The sequence below is a fragment of the Panthera uncia genome, chromosome D4 (assembly GCF_023721935.1).
Source record: "Panthera uncia isolate 11264 chromosome D4, Puncia_PCG_1.0, whole genome shotgun sequence".
Taxonomy (NCBI): domain Eukaryota; kingdom Metazoa; phylum Chordata; class Mammalia; order Carnivora; family Felidae; genus Panthera; species Panthera uncia.
Genome location: NC_064807.1, coordinates 91,250,362 through 91,265,294, shown reverse-complemented (window position 1 = coordinate 91,265,294; position 14,933 = coordinate 91,250,362). Strand labels below are relative to the sequence as shown.

Genomic DNA, 14,933 nt, shown 5'->3' with positions numbered 1-14,933 from the left:
CCCCCCCCCCCCCCATTCAGACGAAATCAAAATGACCTTTCTCTGAGAGCCCAGTGCCAGCACTCCTGGCCTGTGGGATCTGTGAGTGTAAGAAATGACTGGTTTAGGGTAAATTTCTACGCAGCCATAAAAAAGGGAACGCCCCTCAAGGACAGGGTTTGCCTTCCTAGCTGTCTTTTCTTCTTAGATGTGCTTTTTAAAAAATTGATTTTCGGGGCGCCTGGGTGGCTCAGTCGGTTAAGCGTCCGACTTCAGCTCAGGTCACGATCTCACGGTCCGTGAGTTCGAGGCCCGCGTCGGGCTCTGGGCTGATGGCTCAGAGCCTGGAGCCTGCTTCCGATTCTGTGTTTCCCTCTCTCTCTGCCCCTCCCCCGTTCATGCTGTGTCTCTCTCTGTCTGAAAAATAAACGTTAAAAAAAAAAAATTTTTTTTTAAAAATTTGATTTTCCGCAGTTGTTGTTTTTTTTTTTAATGTTATTTATATTGAGAGAGAGAAAGAGAGAGCAGGGAAAGGGCAGAGAGAAAATCCCAAGCAGGCTCCGCACTGTCAGCGCAGAGCCCGACGTGGAGCTCGGACGCAGGAACCCTGAGGTCATGACCTGAGCTGAAACCAAGAGTCAGAAGTTTAACTCAGGAGCCACCCAGGCGCCCAGTTCCACATTGTTTTTACAAGTAGCTGTGCCGTCATTTTAAATCCCTGTTGTTAGTAGAATCTTTTCTTCCAGCAGATTCTCTAATGTGCCCTCGAAGTCTGGTAGTTTCTGTGTGTGGATCACATGCTCACCCGAGTGGACCCATAAGCTGTGTGGTCTTGTCGCAGACAGCGAGAGCCTACGTCTGTGTGGACGCCCTGGCTCGTCCTGACTTCCACGGCTGTTCGCCGGCCTCGCGCTTAGGGGCCCTGTGCTGAGGACAGGCGAGGTCTGTCTTGGGGGCCCACGGCTTGTCGGAGGAGGCAAGATAACAAGGCCTTCTCGCCCCACTTCCCAGATGGGGACGGCCCCCACCGGAGAGCTCACCCTGCCCATGGGGTTTGGGTGCCGTTGGGGGCCTCCGAGGGGCTGCCGGGCAGGAGGTGTGGATTTGGGAGCTTTGAGGAACGCCCTTTCTCTTGGCCTGGCGCCTGCCCTCGCGGTGCCCGCTCGGGAGGGGCTGGGCCCACCATCACATCCCAGACGAGCGTGGAACCTGGGACCAGGGACCGAGAGGGGCAGACAGGTGCACTGGAGAGAGTGGCAGTCCCCAGCTTTGCAGAGGAACCGTGAGCCCCCGTCCTGGGAGGTGGGATGTCGCCTGCCGCCAGCACTCACGTGGACATTGCCGCAGAGGGGGCCGGCACCTGCACCAGGTGGTGTGGTGGGCAGTGAGGGGACGGGCTGGCCTCCCAGAGACAGGCCTTTGTGAGGTGCTTCTAGGTCTGCAGATGAGACGGGGCCTGATGCTGTGGCCCTTTCTCAGGGCCGACAGGGTCAGGACAGCCGTCCTGGGGGCGGGGGTGCACACCGTGATGACCCGATGGCTTCCAGGCCACCTGAAGAGAGGGCAGGTGTGGTCGGGGTGGCCTGGGCTTGGCATGGTGGGCACTGGAGCTCTGCAGACCCTGACCCGAGCGCAGCTGTGTATCCAGGTCCCTGACTTCCGAGGAGGACCGAGTGTCCGAGGAGAGGTGGCTTCACGGAGACCGCAGCCCAGCTCAGTCACGCCCAGCTGTGGTTTCTGAACTTCATCTCCCCGACTCCAGCGATAAAAAGCACCCACTTTATTTATTTTATTCCTTAACACCAGCTTCGTGATAGAAAATAGTAGGGGTCTTCCTGGCAGTTGGCATGGCAGCTGAACACGTTTTCTGGAATGCGTCTGTTTCTTAAAGCGAAGGCCACTGAGGTAGCTTAGACTCAGTGGCATTTTAGATGAAGCGGCATCTGTCTGTCCTGTCTGTCCCTGTCCCTGCATCCCTCTTCCTCCTGTCGGCCACCTCACGAGTGGAAGTAGCCGGCAGCTCTTGGTGTCCAGTGGGCACCGGGGAAGAGGGATGGGAGGGGGCAGGGCAGAAGGTGGGCCATCCCCGTGCCTCTGCCCGAGTCCCTGGCTGCCTTGTGGCCCCCAGGCACGTGTGTGGGAGGGCTGTGGCCAGGATAGCCAGTGAGGCCCATGTGCCTGGCCGGGAGAAGCAGCCCAGGGTGCAGGGGTGAAGGTCTGGCTCTGGGGATTGAGTGTCTTTTCAGTGTCTTCCCTGCATACAGGCCCCCACCTGCCCCCACCTGCGTGGTCCTGGGATGGGGTCAGGGGCCAGGTATAGGCCGGAGGCCATCTGTCTCGGGTCCCGGATCCAGGCCTGGGGTGGGGTGGGGAGGCGGAGGTCATGGCAGGCTGTGGGCAGAGGCCCCTCTGCACCAGGCCCCACGTGCCCTCCCAGGCCCCAGCCTCCTGCCTAAATCCCTAGGCCAGGGCAGTGGGGACACAGGCCCCTCCCTGGGTTCTGCAGAGTGACACAGAGCTTGCTTATCTAACCCTTTAGACAGAGACCTCCCAAGTCCTCCCTTTCTGTGTCTTTGGATGGGCATCAGCCTGGGAGCCCCCCCCCTCAGCCTAGGGGACCTCCCTGACCCCCTGCCTGCATCTTGCCCATAACTCTGCGCCCACCCAGGCCATGCCCTTGCCATGCCTCACCCCACCCAGACCGGCCTCAGGTCCCCTCCAGAGGTCTCCCTGAGGCCACTCTGAGCTGGTGGCCGTGCACGCCTGGCCCTGGCATCGAGGTCACTGTGGAGCACCCATCAAGGCCCAGACCACAGCCGTGAGCATAGTCAAATGTGCTCCCTTCCTGGGAGGGACCGATGGTAGCCTCTCAGCCCATGTGCAGGGTCTAGCTGTGTGGGCCGAGTCGGGGGGCATGTCCAGGGCATAGCTCCCAGTGGGGCCCAGGTCTTAGGTGCTGGGAAAGCAGCTTGGAGCAGGGCTGTGCCCTTAGACAGCCCCCGGTGAGGGCAGGACCAGGCCAGACAGGAGAGCCGTCTTCCAGTTCCTGCAGGGTCCTTCTGATCAGTGGGAATCTTTTATGTGATTGACTTCTTTGGGAGACCTCTCCAGCCCAAGGTCTTCAAGATGTTCTCCCAGAGGCCCGATTTATCTTTCACGTTCAGATCTACAACTGGGGGATGGATTTTCTGTAGGTGTGAGGCCAGGAGATGCTCCAGGGTCCTCTGAATAGGGTTACCCAGTTCCTGGGGCCACTGTGGTCACACATCGGGTCCTGTGTGTGCCCAGCTCTGACTTGAGGTCTTTACACTGGTCCACACCTGCCCTCTCCGGGCCAGTGCCGCTCGCCTTAGCTAGGGTGCTGCTTGGGGCTGGGTGGGGTCAGAGTCCTGTCTCGCTGTGATTTGGGTGGATGGTTAAGACAGGTGGACACACACACACACACACACACACACACACACACACACACACCCAGCCCGCTGTTTGGGCTGGAGCAGAATGGTTCATTGTGGGACAGGTGACAACTTCACACTGTCTGTTGTGTGGGATGGCCCTTCTTCAATAGGCCTTTTAATTTTACTCTCAATGCTTTATGGCTTTTTTGCATGAATTTCGTTTGTTAGAGTTATCCAAAGAAATCTGAATTTTTTTGTGCCATTGTCACTGTTTCTTTTTTTGTTTTTTAAACGTTTGTTTATTATTGAGAGAGAGACACAGAGTGTGAGCAGGGGAGGGGTAGGGAGAGGGGGAGACACAGAATCCGAAGCAGGCTCCAGACTGAGCTGTCAGCACAGAGCCCGACGCAGGGCTCGAACCCACAAACCCCGAGATCATGACCTGAGCCGAAGTCTGACTTAACCGAGCTTAACTGACTGAGCCACCCAGGCGCACCTTTATTTGAAATTTCTTTTCTTTTTTTTTTTATTTTAATGTTTATTTATTTTTGAGAGAGACAGAGACAGAATGTGAGTGGGTTGGGGCAGAGAGAGAGGGAGGCACAGAATCGGAAGCAGGGTCCAGGCTCCGAGCTGTCAGCACAGAGCCCCACGTGGGGCTCAAACTCACAAACCCCGAGATCATGACCCGAGCCGAAGTCGGTCTCCCAACTGACTGAGCCCCCCAGGCGCCCCCACTGTTTCTGATGCCCGTCTCCACTTGCTGGCTTACAGTGGACTTTCCTGTTGGCCTGGTGGTGAGCGTCCGTGCAGAAACGTGTCCACTGAGGAACCTCTTCAGATTCTTCAGGGCTCTCCACAAAATTATGTTTTCAGTGAGCAGTAGTGTCTTTTCTTGTTGTTGTTTTGTTTTAACTTTTAAAGACTTTATTTTTTCTAGAGCAGTTTCAGGGTTACAGCAAAATCCAGGAGGTTACAGAGATTTCCCATATCCCTGCCCCACACAGCCTCTCGCGTCCCGGCCAGTGTGGTGCCCTCATGAACCCTACTGACACGCCGCCATCGCCCAGAGCCCCCGTGGGCACTCGGGCCCTCCTGGCGGCGGTGCTCTGTGGGCTGGGACACGTGCATGGTGATGCGCGTCCACTGTGACGGCCTCCCTCGGCGTCACGTCACTGCCTGCATGGCCATGCCTCTTCCCGAATGTCGCGGGGCTGGGATCCTGCCGCGTGTGGCCTGTTCACACGGCCTCCTCCGCTCAGGAGTGTGCGTTTGAGGGCCCTCCGTGTCCTCTCTCGCTTGACCGCTCATTTCTTCTAGCGCTGAGTCGCATTCCGCTTGTGGACAGACCAGAGTTTGTCAGAGTAGTGTTGACTTTATTGTTTCCTTTCCAAATTCTGTGCCGTCAACTGTTCCTTCGTGTCGTGCTGAGCCGGCAGGGGCCTGCAGGCCGTGCTGAATGGGCAGTGGGTGCCCTCCTGTTGGCCCTGTCGCTGGGGGTCTGCTTTCAGCTTTCAGCATTAAGTTCTATGTTTGCTGAGGGGTTTTGTTTATAAACATCTTTTTTTCTGGGTCATGAAGTTGCCTGTGGTCTAGTTGCAGAGTTGTTTCCTAAATCGTGAATAGAATTTACTCTTACGAAATGCTTGTTTTACGAAATGTTTCCCCGTATCCCATTAACGAGCCACAGTGGTGGACCCTCCATGGGTCGATCAGCCTTGCTTTCTGGAGTGCGCCCAACGTATCCCTCCTCCCGTGCTGTGCACTGAGTCTGACCACTGTTGCCTTGTCTGGTCCCTGCGTCTGTGTGCTCAGGTGGGCAGCCCTCCAGGGCTGGGCTCAGGTGTCCCCGCCTTTCCTTCCACGTCTGGTCTTCTGCAGGAGCCCAGTGGGTTGCTCTTGTCTCTTTGATTCTTGAGTAGATTTGCGGGTGAGCCACCCATGCTCTTGAGCCCCCTGATTTGACCTATGGAATCTGTTAGTGACACCACCCCCCCCCCCCCACCTCTGAGCCACATGGCCTTGATGGTTCTTGAGGAAAGAACGAGGCGCCCCCTCTGGGCCCTGTGCTCTGCAAGGTTCTGGCGGGGCTGGGGAGGCCAGGGTCAGTGGCAACCGGGTGTCGGCAGCAGAGCTTTTGCACAGAGAAAAGGGGTTTCCGTGGCCTCGTGTGGCGAGGCCGTGGGGAGCCAGGAAGGGCTGAGCAGGGTGGCCCTGCCCTGAGGCCCAGGGCAGGTAGCCGCAGAGGTGGGGCGGGCCCTCCAGAGGCAGCCAGGGGGCGCTGGTGGCTGTGGGTGACTCAGAGACCGCTTTCTTTCCCAAAGCGGAGAGCAGGCGGCAGCCACCTTCCCAGACCTTGACCTTAAACCTGGTCTGAGGGCACAGTCCCTTTTCCAGCATGAAGGTAACCCCAACTTCCCCGGGGCCTAGGGTCCCAGTGGGATCCCTGCCCCGGCCAGCAGTCCTGCGGTGGGGCTGGAGACTTGGGCAAGCAAGAGAGGGCCAGGGCTGTGGGTGGGGAGGCTTTGGGGAGCAGCCAGGGGAGGCAGAGGCCGGGACCACTTTAGGGGCTCAGCAGGGGCTGGAGGCCACACTTGGTGGGCAGTGGACAGGCGTGGGCTGTGACATGGCATGGAGGGGTGGGGGCGCGGTGGCCCACCAGGCATGCCCTGATGGTTAGTGCTGTGGGCTTGGCCCTGGGGTCCGATGCCCCTTCCCTGCCCACACGATGTGGTCAGTCTGAGACCTGCAGCCCACCATTGCTGAAACATGAAGCCTGGGCTGCCCCAAGCTGTGGGCAGAAGCCCATCCCAGTGAGCACTGCAGGATGGCCAGGCTGGCGTCACAGGGAAGGGCAGTGGGGAGCTCTGGCCGGAGTCCACGGGCACTGGCTGGCATCTGCGGGGAGCCCCCAGGCATTGATCAAAGGTGGGGGGGTGTTGGTGGACTCTGCATAGCCCTTGTCTCGTCCCCCCAGGCCAGGACCCACTCCTGTTCCGGCAGGCCCTGCAGACACTGTGGTCCACGCGAGAGCTGCAGCAGGTGAGTGAGCATGGGGGTTGCGGGCCCTCCACTGGCCTCAGTGGGCCGCCCTGTCCGGATGTTCTGGCAGACACGTGGGGGCTGGGGCTTGGGGTGACACCCACGAGACACTGGTAGACACAGAACCCTGAGGCTCAGAGCAGGAGGGAAGGGCCTGCGGCCGCCATTCGGCTTCCGCACAGCACAGGGGACCCAGTGGGCCATGACCACCTGTGTGCCGGGTGGGGCCCGGGTACTCACTGGTTCACACTGGCCTCGCCCATGGCCTCCTCTCTCAGGGACAGCCTGTCGTCCAGCAGGAGGCGGTGGGCTTGACAAGGAGGCTGCTTGGTGGTGGCCTGTGCCTGGAGGGTAGCTTTGTCTCCGGAGTGGGACTGCCTGACCCTCGGGCCCCGTGCCCTGTACTTGGCTCCCCTGGGGCAGCAAAAGAGTGAAGTCGCCCTAGTTCCCAGGGAGGACACAGAAGTCACTGCTGTGAAGGCTGGAGGGATGAGGCTCGAGTCTAGTGTCGGCCTTGCTTCCTGCCGCCCAAGGAGGGCCAGGCCCACGGGGGCAGGTGTCCAGAGCAGGCGTGCTGCAGGAAGGGGCTGCAGGCTCGTGCGGGAGCCGTGTCTGTGAGCTGTCCAGGGTTAGGGTGCTCCCCGGGCCCGCAGCTTGCTTGGTGATGCCGGGAGGACCTGTCCCTGGCTAATGGGTCAGCCAGACTCCTGGGGCCACCACATATGTCTGTGTCGGGGGACAGGCCTGGGCTCCTCCACTCCTGAGCCAGGTGCTTAGGCTTCGAGCGGCCAGTTCAAGCTGGACGAATCCGAAGTTTTCTGCAAGTCAAAAGCTCTCTTCAATTTTGTAACGGTGGCTTCAGGATCAAGACTGAAGCAACATGACCGTGCTGTCTGGTGAACAGATTCTCTAACTCAAGTCGCCCCCGCGTGTCTGGGACGCGTCTCCCCTGGTCACTGTGGCGTTTGTGAGTTTTTGTCTCTGTTCCTGGTGAACTAACCTCATACAAGGTGTTCCTTCGTTCCTGTCCCTGGAGCGACTGGTGGAAGACAGGAATTACTTGTTCCTCCAGAGTCTGGGAGAGGGAAGAGTGCACAGTCCTCTCCGGGGGGTCTTGGCGGGGGGGGGGGGGGGGGGGGGGGGGGGGGGCCCCGGGCCTGTTCAGGGTTTTGCTTCTGGTTTTTTTCCCCAGGAAGCTTCCGTTTCTTCTGTGTCATCATGGCTGCTGGCCAGGCTTTCCGAGGGGGGCAGTGCGAGCCCCCAGCTCGAGCTGTAGCGCTTTCCCCGGGGCTCCGCTTTTGGCGTCTTCGCTGTGGCCAGTGTGTGGGCGTGGCTGGTGCCGCTGGGCACCACCGCTTGTCGACGCCGTCCTTACTCTCCGGTCCTTCTTTCCCAGGCGCTCGCCCACAGCGGTGCGTTTCCCTCCAAGTTCCCTTGGTCACGAGTTTTGAGGTAGAGAAACCCGTTGTCCCTCTTCCCTGTTTTCTGATTTTCATTATGTTGTCTCATTCGGCCAGCAGGTTACTTATTTCCAAGCAAACACAGGTGTGTGTTTTACCTTTTGTTACTCGTTTCTGTCTGTGAAGGGTCACGTCCGTGAATTTTCATTTTTGGTGCCAGCGAGGCCTGCTGTGCATGTGCCAGGGAACTGCGTTGGCTCCCAAAGCCCCTGGCTGGAGGGACACGTGCTGTCCCCTGGCTGACCACAGGGAAGTTTCAGGGTCCCCGACAGAACAGCACAGGGAAACTGGGGGTTGGGCTTGGAGAACCGTGTGAGGGTTTGTGGCACAAAGAGGAAAGGGGCAGGCTGGTGTGGACTGACTGGGGCCTGGGGCGGGGGACGGACAGTGGGGTTGGGATGCCCTCAGAGCCCCCTGAGTTGGGACGGCAGGAGAGATGGCCAGCACAGGAGGGGTGAGCAAACTGGAAGGACGGTACTCCTTGGAGCAGGGCCCCCAGGCAGCAGGCACCTGGGAGCTTGTGAGAAATTCAAGTTCTCGGGCAGCCCTGCCTGTTTGAACAGGTCCGTAGGGGCTCTGGCGCCGCTCCAGCCCCAGGACCATGTGGGCACAGAAGCCGGTGACGACAGGGCACAGGCCCCTGCTGGGTGGCAGCGGTCAGGGGGCAGGAGGGAAGGAGACCCGGGACCCAGGCCGAGGAGGGACCAGCACAGGAGCAGAGCCTTGGGGCCTACGCTTAGATCCTCTAGGACGAGGGGCAGCAGATGGCCCATGGGTGCTGGACCTAGTACCTGAGGGGCACCCTGGAGGCCACAGGGGCCGGAGGGGCGGGAAGGGCTCTCAGACCCCAGCCTGGGGGGTGTCCTCCTGTCCCTGTTCTCAGACCTTTCACTGTCGTGTTGTGGCCGTCACTCACGGTGACTGTTCCCTGTGTGCTTTGTGGGGTTTCACGTGGGCTCATCTTACTGAAGCTTCTTCCCCTGGTGGCGAAGGCCCAAGTATGTCTGCAAAGTAGTTAAAGAGCGATGGTGTTTTTTCCTGCCAGCTCCTGCCGGGTGTCACCAATGCGGGTCCTTGTGACGTGGAGGCCCATGTGTTGGAGGGGCTTCCTGGGACTCCTGGAGTCCAGGCAGCCCACCGAACTGGGATTGGCCCACCCTTTCCCTGTGGCACCCCGTGGAGGGTGCTGACCGCACAGCCCTGGGCCCTCAGAGGCCTCCTTTCCCGCAGACGCCTCTCCTTTCCTGGGCGTCTGCAGAGAGAGACTTGCCTGGCTTCCTGAGTTCACCCAAACGCTTGAGGGGAAAGTCTGCATTTCATTTTTGGTAAGCAAGTCAGATTGCTCAAGTACTGTGGTCTTAAAATTACATTCAAACCAAGTGGGTGTTTGCTCTGAGTGTCCTGGGGAAGCATCGTCCACACCGTGGATGCCAGGGCTGTGGCCCATGCCCCAGTTCTGCACCCTGCCTGCTGCCCACTGCTCTGTGGGTGGGCCCCTTGACCTGTGGGCTGCTGGGTGCTGTCTGAGCAGGGCAGAGGCACATGTGTGGGAGAAGGCACGCACAGACAACGTGGGTGACTCTCGGAGCTCTAGACATAAGAGATGATTTGCAAGGAGAGGGTTCTGGCCCAGCCTGGCCCCGAGATGCTCTCAGGGCAGAAGCGTGGGAAGGGCCGTGGGGCCAACAGCAGAGGGGGTCTGTGCCTCCCTGGTGACTTCCCCTCCACTGTTGCTTAGTCACTGGCAGTGGAGGAGTCTGTGGACCAAGTTTGATCAGCAGAACCCTGGGGAGGTCACTGGGGGCTTCCAGAAGGCCTCCTCTCTCCAGGGGAGATGCCAGAGTGCAGCAAGGAGGTGCCTGGGCCCTCACTGGTGACACAGCATAAATGAGGCCTGTAGCCCCCAGCGGGGCTTGGTACCTGGGCAGGTGAGTGTCACCTCCACAGTGCTCCCAGGCACTTTTCTTTTTTTTTTTTTTTTAATTTTTTAAACGTTTATTTATTTATTTATTTTATTTATTTATTTTTTCAATGTTTTTTATTTATTTTTGGGACAGAGAGAGACAGAGCATGAATGGGGGAGGGGCAGAGAGAGAGAGGGAGACACAGAATCGGAAACAGGCTCTAGGCTCCGAGCCATCAGCCCAGAGCCTGACGCGGGGCTCGAACTCACGGACCGCGAGATCGTGACCTGAGCTGAAGTCGGACGCTTAACTGACCAAGCCACCCAGGCGCCCCTCCCAGGCACTTTTCACGGGAAGGGACAGAGCCAACTCCCAGCCACGGAAGGCAGAGTCCTTGGCCCAGGATGCCAACAATGGGCAGCGGACATTGTGGAAGGACATGCCCGCTCACTCCCCTTCGGCTGGCTACCACGAGGTTCCACCACAAAGAGCAGCTGGGCGAGCCCGAAGGAGGGAGCCGGCCCCAACAGTGGACTACGGAGCGACCCTACTGGGAAGGGGTCTGTGAAACCTACCGGGGCTGGGCAGCCACACCTGGCTGGAAGGGTGGTGGTGCCCTTGGAAGAGCCTGCCTTTTCGTGGCGCCTGGTCAGTAGGCACCCAGCTCAGAGCTGGAAGGTCGGTCCTGCGCCTGGTTCCTCCTTCCGGCCCCCTGCCCTGCCCCAGGGCTGGCTGCCGCACACCCTCTGTCCGGCTGGTGGCAAGGGGCCAGGCAGGTAGAGACTGCCCAGCGGAGAAAGGAGACGAGGCGTTTACCTGAGCTCACCTTGCGAGCGGAAAAGCTGACTGGCTGGCGACTGTAAGCCCGGGCCCCGGCCACACGGCCTCCCTGCTTTGCTCTGGGAGCCTCTCGGAGCTGTTCTTCGGGGGCCCTGAATGGGCACCACACGTGAACAAGTTAGGACCAAAGTCCAGGGCCGCATCCTTCTAGATCTTTCCTTCCATGAGCAAGAAAGTGGCGGTGGTTCGGCCTCAGCTGTCTTCTTTCACATGTTCCTGGAGGGTGGGGGACAGTGGCCCCTGCGGGTGCCCCCAGGCTCCTTGAGACGGGCGTGTGGCCCGCGCATCCCAGAGAGTGGCAGTATTTCAGGCTGTCCTCAGGGTCCTCTCTGTGTGCAGGTCTGCAAGGACAGCCGGGGCCTCACCTCCAGGCTGCTTACGAGTAGCCTCAGGTGTCCGGGTGTCTGTTTCCTGAGCTCACGGCCGAGACCCTGACCCTGCAGCTCTGCCTGGAGGGGGGCCTGAGACAGGCCTCTGTAGTTGCAGCAAGTTCTTGACTGCAGGGTGTCTCATGACTGAACGGCCGAGTCAGGCAGAGTGGAGAGCCAGGGCTGGGTGCAGTGTGGCCCTCACCCGACACCCCACTTGCTTAAAAGTCCATCAGGAACCACTGTTCTCCTGAAGACACGTTTGGGAGAGAACAGCACACGTGTTCCTGGTGTTTCTCCTTTCGGCTCATACGTGTTTCCAAGCCTTTGGCAGTGCAAGAGGTAGAAAAGTGAATCAAAGACCTTTTCCAGTTTGGCTTTTTCTCTTCTTTCTTCTGTTTCCTGTTGCTTGCTGGCCCCGCCAGGGAGTCACTGTGTCTGAAGGACCAGTGCCAGGTCCTCGGCGTGCCGCGCGAGTAGTTGGGGCGAAGCCGAATGAACGGAGCCTCTCAGATGGGTCCCGCCGCCCTTGGCCTGACTCGGGGAACATGCCCTCTGTCTTTACGGGACCGTCGGTGTGGACGGTGGCTGCCACCCGGGGCCAGGGGCATGGCGGGTCAGACCAGGACCCCGAGGATGGGAGGACAGTGCTGACCAGCCCCAGTGCCCCCTCTGAGCAGACCACATGCTGGGCCGTGCAGGTCGGGGCAGGGTTTACCAGGAGGGTTTGAGCTCAACAAAGAGACAGTGAGGTGCTGTGTCTCCGCAGCTCCGGGAAGAGGCCTGGCGGGGGTTTGCTGCCCTGGATGACCCACTGACCGGACTCCTGGACATGCTGGAAGGCAGCCAGGCCTGGCAGCGGAAGGGCCCCTCCCTGGAGGCCTGGGTAGTCTGTGAGCTGCACCGCTGGCTGCAGGCACGGCCACTCCCTGCGCCGGCCCAGGTGAGCCCTGCCCACGGCCCCACCAGCCTCGCCCCTTCCACCCCCTCCATAGCTCTCGGCCTGGTGGGCTCCACGCCTGCCTGACCTGGCCCGCTGAGCTCGTTCACCCCTGGTGGGCAGGGGCCGCTGCCTTCGGACTGACTGTGCTCCCGGGTCTGTGGGCTTGACTCTCAGCTTCCCCACGGTCACACATCGCCCTCGTCTGTGCTCCTGCCCCCCAGGCCTTGCCTGCCTGGACTGTCCACCGTAGGCACAGGGTCGAGGTGCTGGACTTCTACCCCAGCACCATGCTCCAGCTGCAGCCCCCCACTCCCCGGCTGAGGCTGGCTCTCTGGTCTCCCAGCACAGCTCAAGCCTGCAACAGCTACAGGCCCGTGCAGTCAGGGTCCTCGCCAGGAGCCCCCCTAGTCTCGTGGAGCCACTGGTCAGCATCTTCCAGCTGCAGGACGCAGACCGGAGCCCCCTGCTGACTCACATCCACCAGCTCCACCAGGAGGGCAAGTTCAAAGAAGTGAGTGTGACCCCCACGAACACCGGGGCTGGCAGGGAGGGGCTCAGGGGCCAGGTCTGCACGTGGGGTCAGTGGAGCAGGCAAGAGCTGGGCTGAGGGGGCTCACAGGGTCCACCCTGGGAGTGTCCTCTCCACCCCTCCACTATGGGAGTGCTGCAACGGGGACTCTGGGTCTGGAGCAGAGGGTCTCAGGGACCAGCCACCCCAGGAGCCCAGCTCGGGGCTGTGCCATGCACTGGGGTCCTAGGAGCCCCCCACACTCACCAAGCTGGAAAAGAGTCTGGGAGCAGCACCCCCCCCCCCACGCCTGGCTCTCTGGTGCAGCACCTGGGGTCCTTCCTCCTGGGTGTTCACTGGGTCCTCAAATGTGGTCAGCAGCCCAAGGACACCCTGGCTTTGGCCTGGAAGCCCTGTGGCAGAACCGCTTACCTGAGCCGCTGCTGTCCAGTCTCACATGTCAATTCCCAGAAACACTCGGGGGGGCTAAGAAGATCAGGGGTGCGGGCATCCCTCTGCCCACACTTGCCACCCCTCGAGCCTCGATCAGACAGCTGGACCTCCCACACCCTCCCAGCCCAGAGCCTCCCAAGCGGGGAGCTTTGCCAGGGAGCACCCACATGACCCCACAGGGTTTCCCCTTCTCCCTCCTGCCTCTGCCCAGGCCCACTCGCAAGGTCTCTTGGCCTCAGTGTGATGTGGCCTGGGGACCAACAGGCCAGTTCCCTCTGGGCCCAGCCACTTCCAGCTGCTGGCTTTGTATCCTTGTCGGGGGTCCTGCAGCCACACCCACACCAGGCCTGGGGACTGGCCAATTTGCTCCTTTTCTAACAGCGGGGTCTGGAAGAGCCCCCTGAGAGCCCTCATGCTGTGTCTGCCACCTCCTTGCACCCGTCAAGGGGCCTGCCCTGGAATGAAGGGGCCTCGCTCTGGGTGGCACAACTCCTGCTATTTGTAGTTCTGTTGGACCAGGTCCCCACAGCGGTGGTGCCCCTGTGAGGGTCAGACACCCCGAGGGTCCTTTTGGCTCCTTGCAGGTACTAGACTGGGCAGGACCCCAACCTACCTGTTTCAGTGTTTCCCAGGACCAGCCCCTCAGCATGATGCTCATGGTTTTGGGTTTTTTTGCAGAAGTTCCGCGTAGGGCACAGCACTGGCACTTTGGGGCACAGGTGACCAGTTATGACAGCAGAGAGTCCTCTAGCGCATATGATGCTTTGGGATGTGGGGCCATGCCTGGGACCGGTCATGGCTCCCTTATCCTGGGAAAGCCTGGGTCAGAAAAAGCAAATGTGGAAACGTGGGCTTAGTAGCTGCAGGTCTCTGGGTAAGAGCTTGTGGGGCTCTGGAGGTCTTGGTGGGTTCGTTGGGTCTCCTTTATGAGCCCTGCCAGCTCTCATATAAGTCCAGAAGTTTCCGAGAGGAGGTGGAGGCTGGCCACGAGCACTGGGAGTGACTTGGGTCTGCATGAGGTAGTAAGGAGTGGGGGGTCTGTGGTGAGCAGGGAGCGGCGGCTCTGTGGTGGGGGTGGGGTGCAGCTCTGAGCTGTTGCTGCAGGCACAGGGGCCCCCATGACATCTCTGTGCCCTAAGATGTGAAGGTCGCAACACGGGGAGAAGTCCTAGGCTGCCCAGCTCAGCGGGGCACTCTTGCTATGTCCCAGGTCCAGTCCCGGGGGTGTCCAGGGGCGCACTCCTGGCTCACCCCTCCCACTGCCCAGGGGCGCTGCTCCCCATGCCTCGGTGGGCACCGAGGCAGGACCCCAGACCTGCCCCACGGGGGGGCTTCCTCCCCGAGGGGCCAGTCCCAGTGAGGAGGCTCATTGCCATTTGGGCCTCACCTGGACCACCAGTCCTGCACCCTCAGAGGTGTGGGCCATGTGTTGGCGACTGTCATGCCCGGCCCTGGGCTCTTGTCTCGAGGCTGGCGAAGGGCGCTGAGAAACCAAGATGGCCACACCAGGGACAATGTGGCTGGGGCTCCGCTCCTGTGGCGCAGGGCCATTCTCCGCAGGCTGAATGGGCGGCTGGGCTTGCAAGAATGCGGGAGGCAGAAGGCAGGCTAGTGTTTCGGTGTCTTCTGTTACACCCGAGCCTTTCAAAGAGTGTCTAGGGCCGGCTGAATGCGCCTCCCTCGCGCTCCAAGGCAGGAATCCCAACACAAAGGGGGCTCTTGTCCCGCACAGGCCCCTTCTGCGAAGAAAAGCCATTGTCCCCAAGCGGGGCCGCCCGGCAGGCGGTGCATGCTCCAGTGCCCACCGCCGCGCCCGGCGAAAGGGGCCGCATTCAGGCCTGTCCGCTCGGATTAGCAGGGACTCACGACTTAATGTGCACCGATATTTCATGTCGAGGGCGGCGGCTGGCTCCAGGCGGGATGAATGCCCGCTTTTGTCTACTGAGTTATTTTATTTACATTTTTTAAACAGCTTATCAAGGTAAAAAGATAGCTTTGCTTCAGGGGGAAGAAAAAAAAGCCCCTTGGCTCCAGGCCCGAG

The 14,933-nt window shown here is 60.3% G+C and overlaps 1 protein-coding gene across 2 annotated transcripts in view; it reads left to right on the top strand.

The window, feature by feature from the left end:
* EXD3 (exonuclease 3'-5' domain containing 3) overlaps positions 1 to 14,933 on the top strand; it is a 79,365-nt gene that overhangs the window by 20,684 nt on the left and 43,748 nt on the right. For both annotated transcript variants that reach the window (XM_049632520.1, XM_049632512.1), the window contains exons 4-6: positions 6,352 to 6,416; positions 11,758 to 11,931; positions 12,275 to 12,442. In XM_049632520.1, the coding sequence (XP_049488477.1) occupies positions 6,352 to 6,416; positions 11,758 to 11,931; positions 12,275 to 12,442 (407 nt within the window). The remainder of the gene's footprint in view (positions 1 to 6,351; positions 6,417 to 11,757; positions 11,932 to 12,274; positions 12,443 to 14,933) is intronic.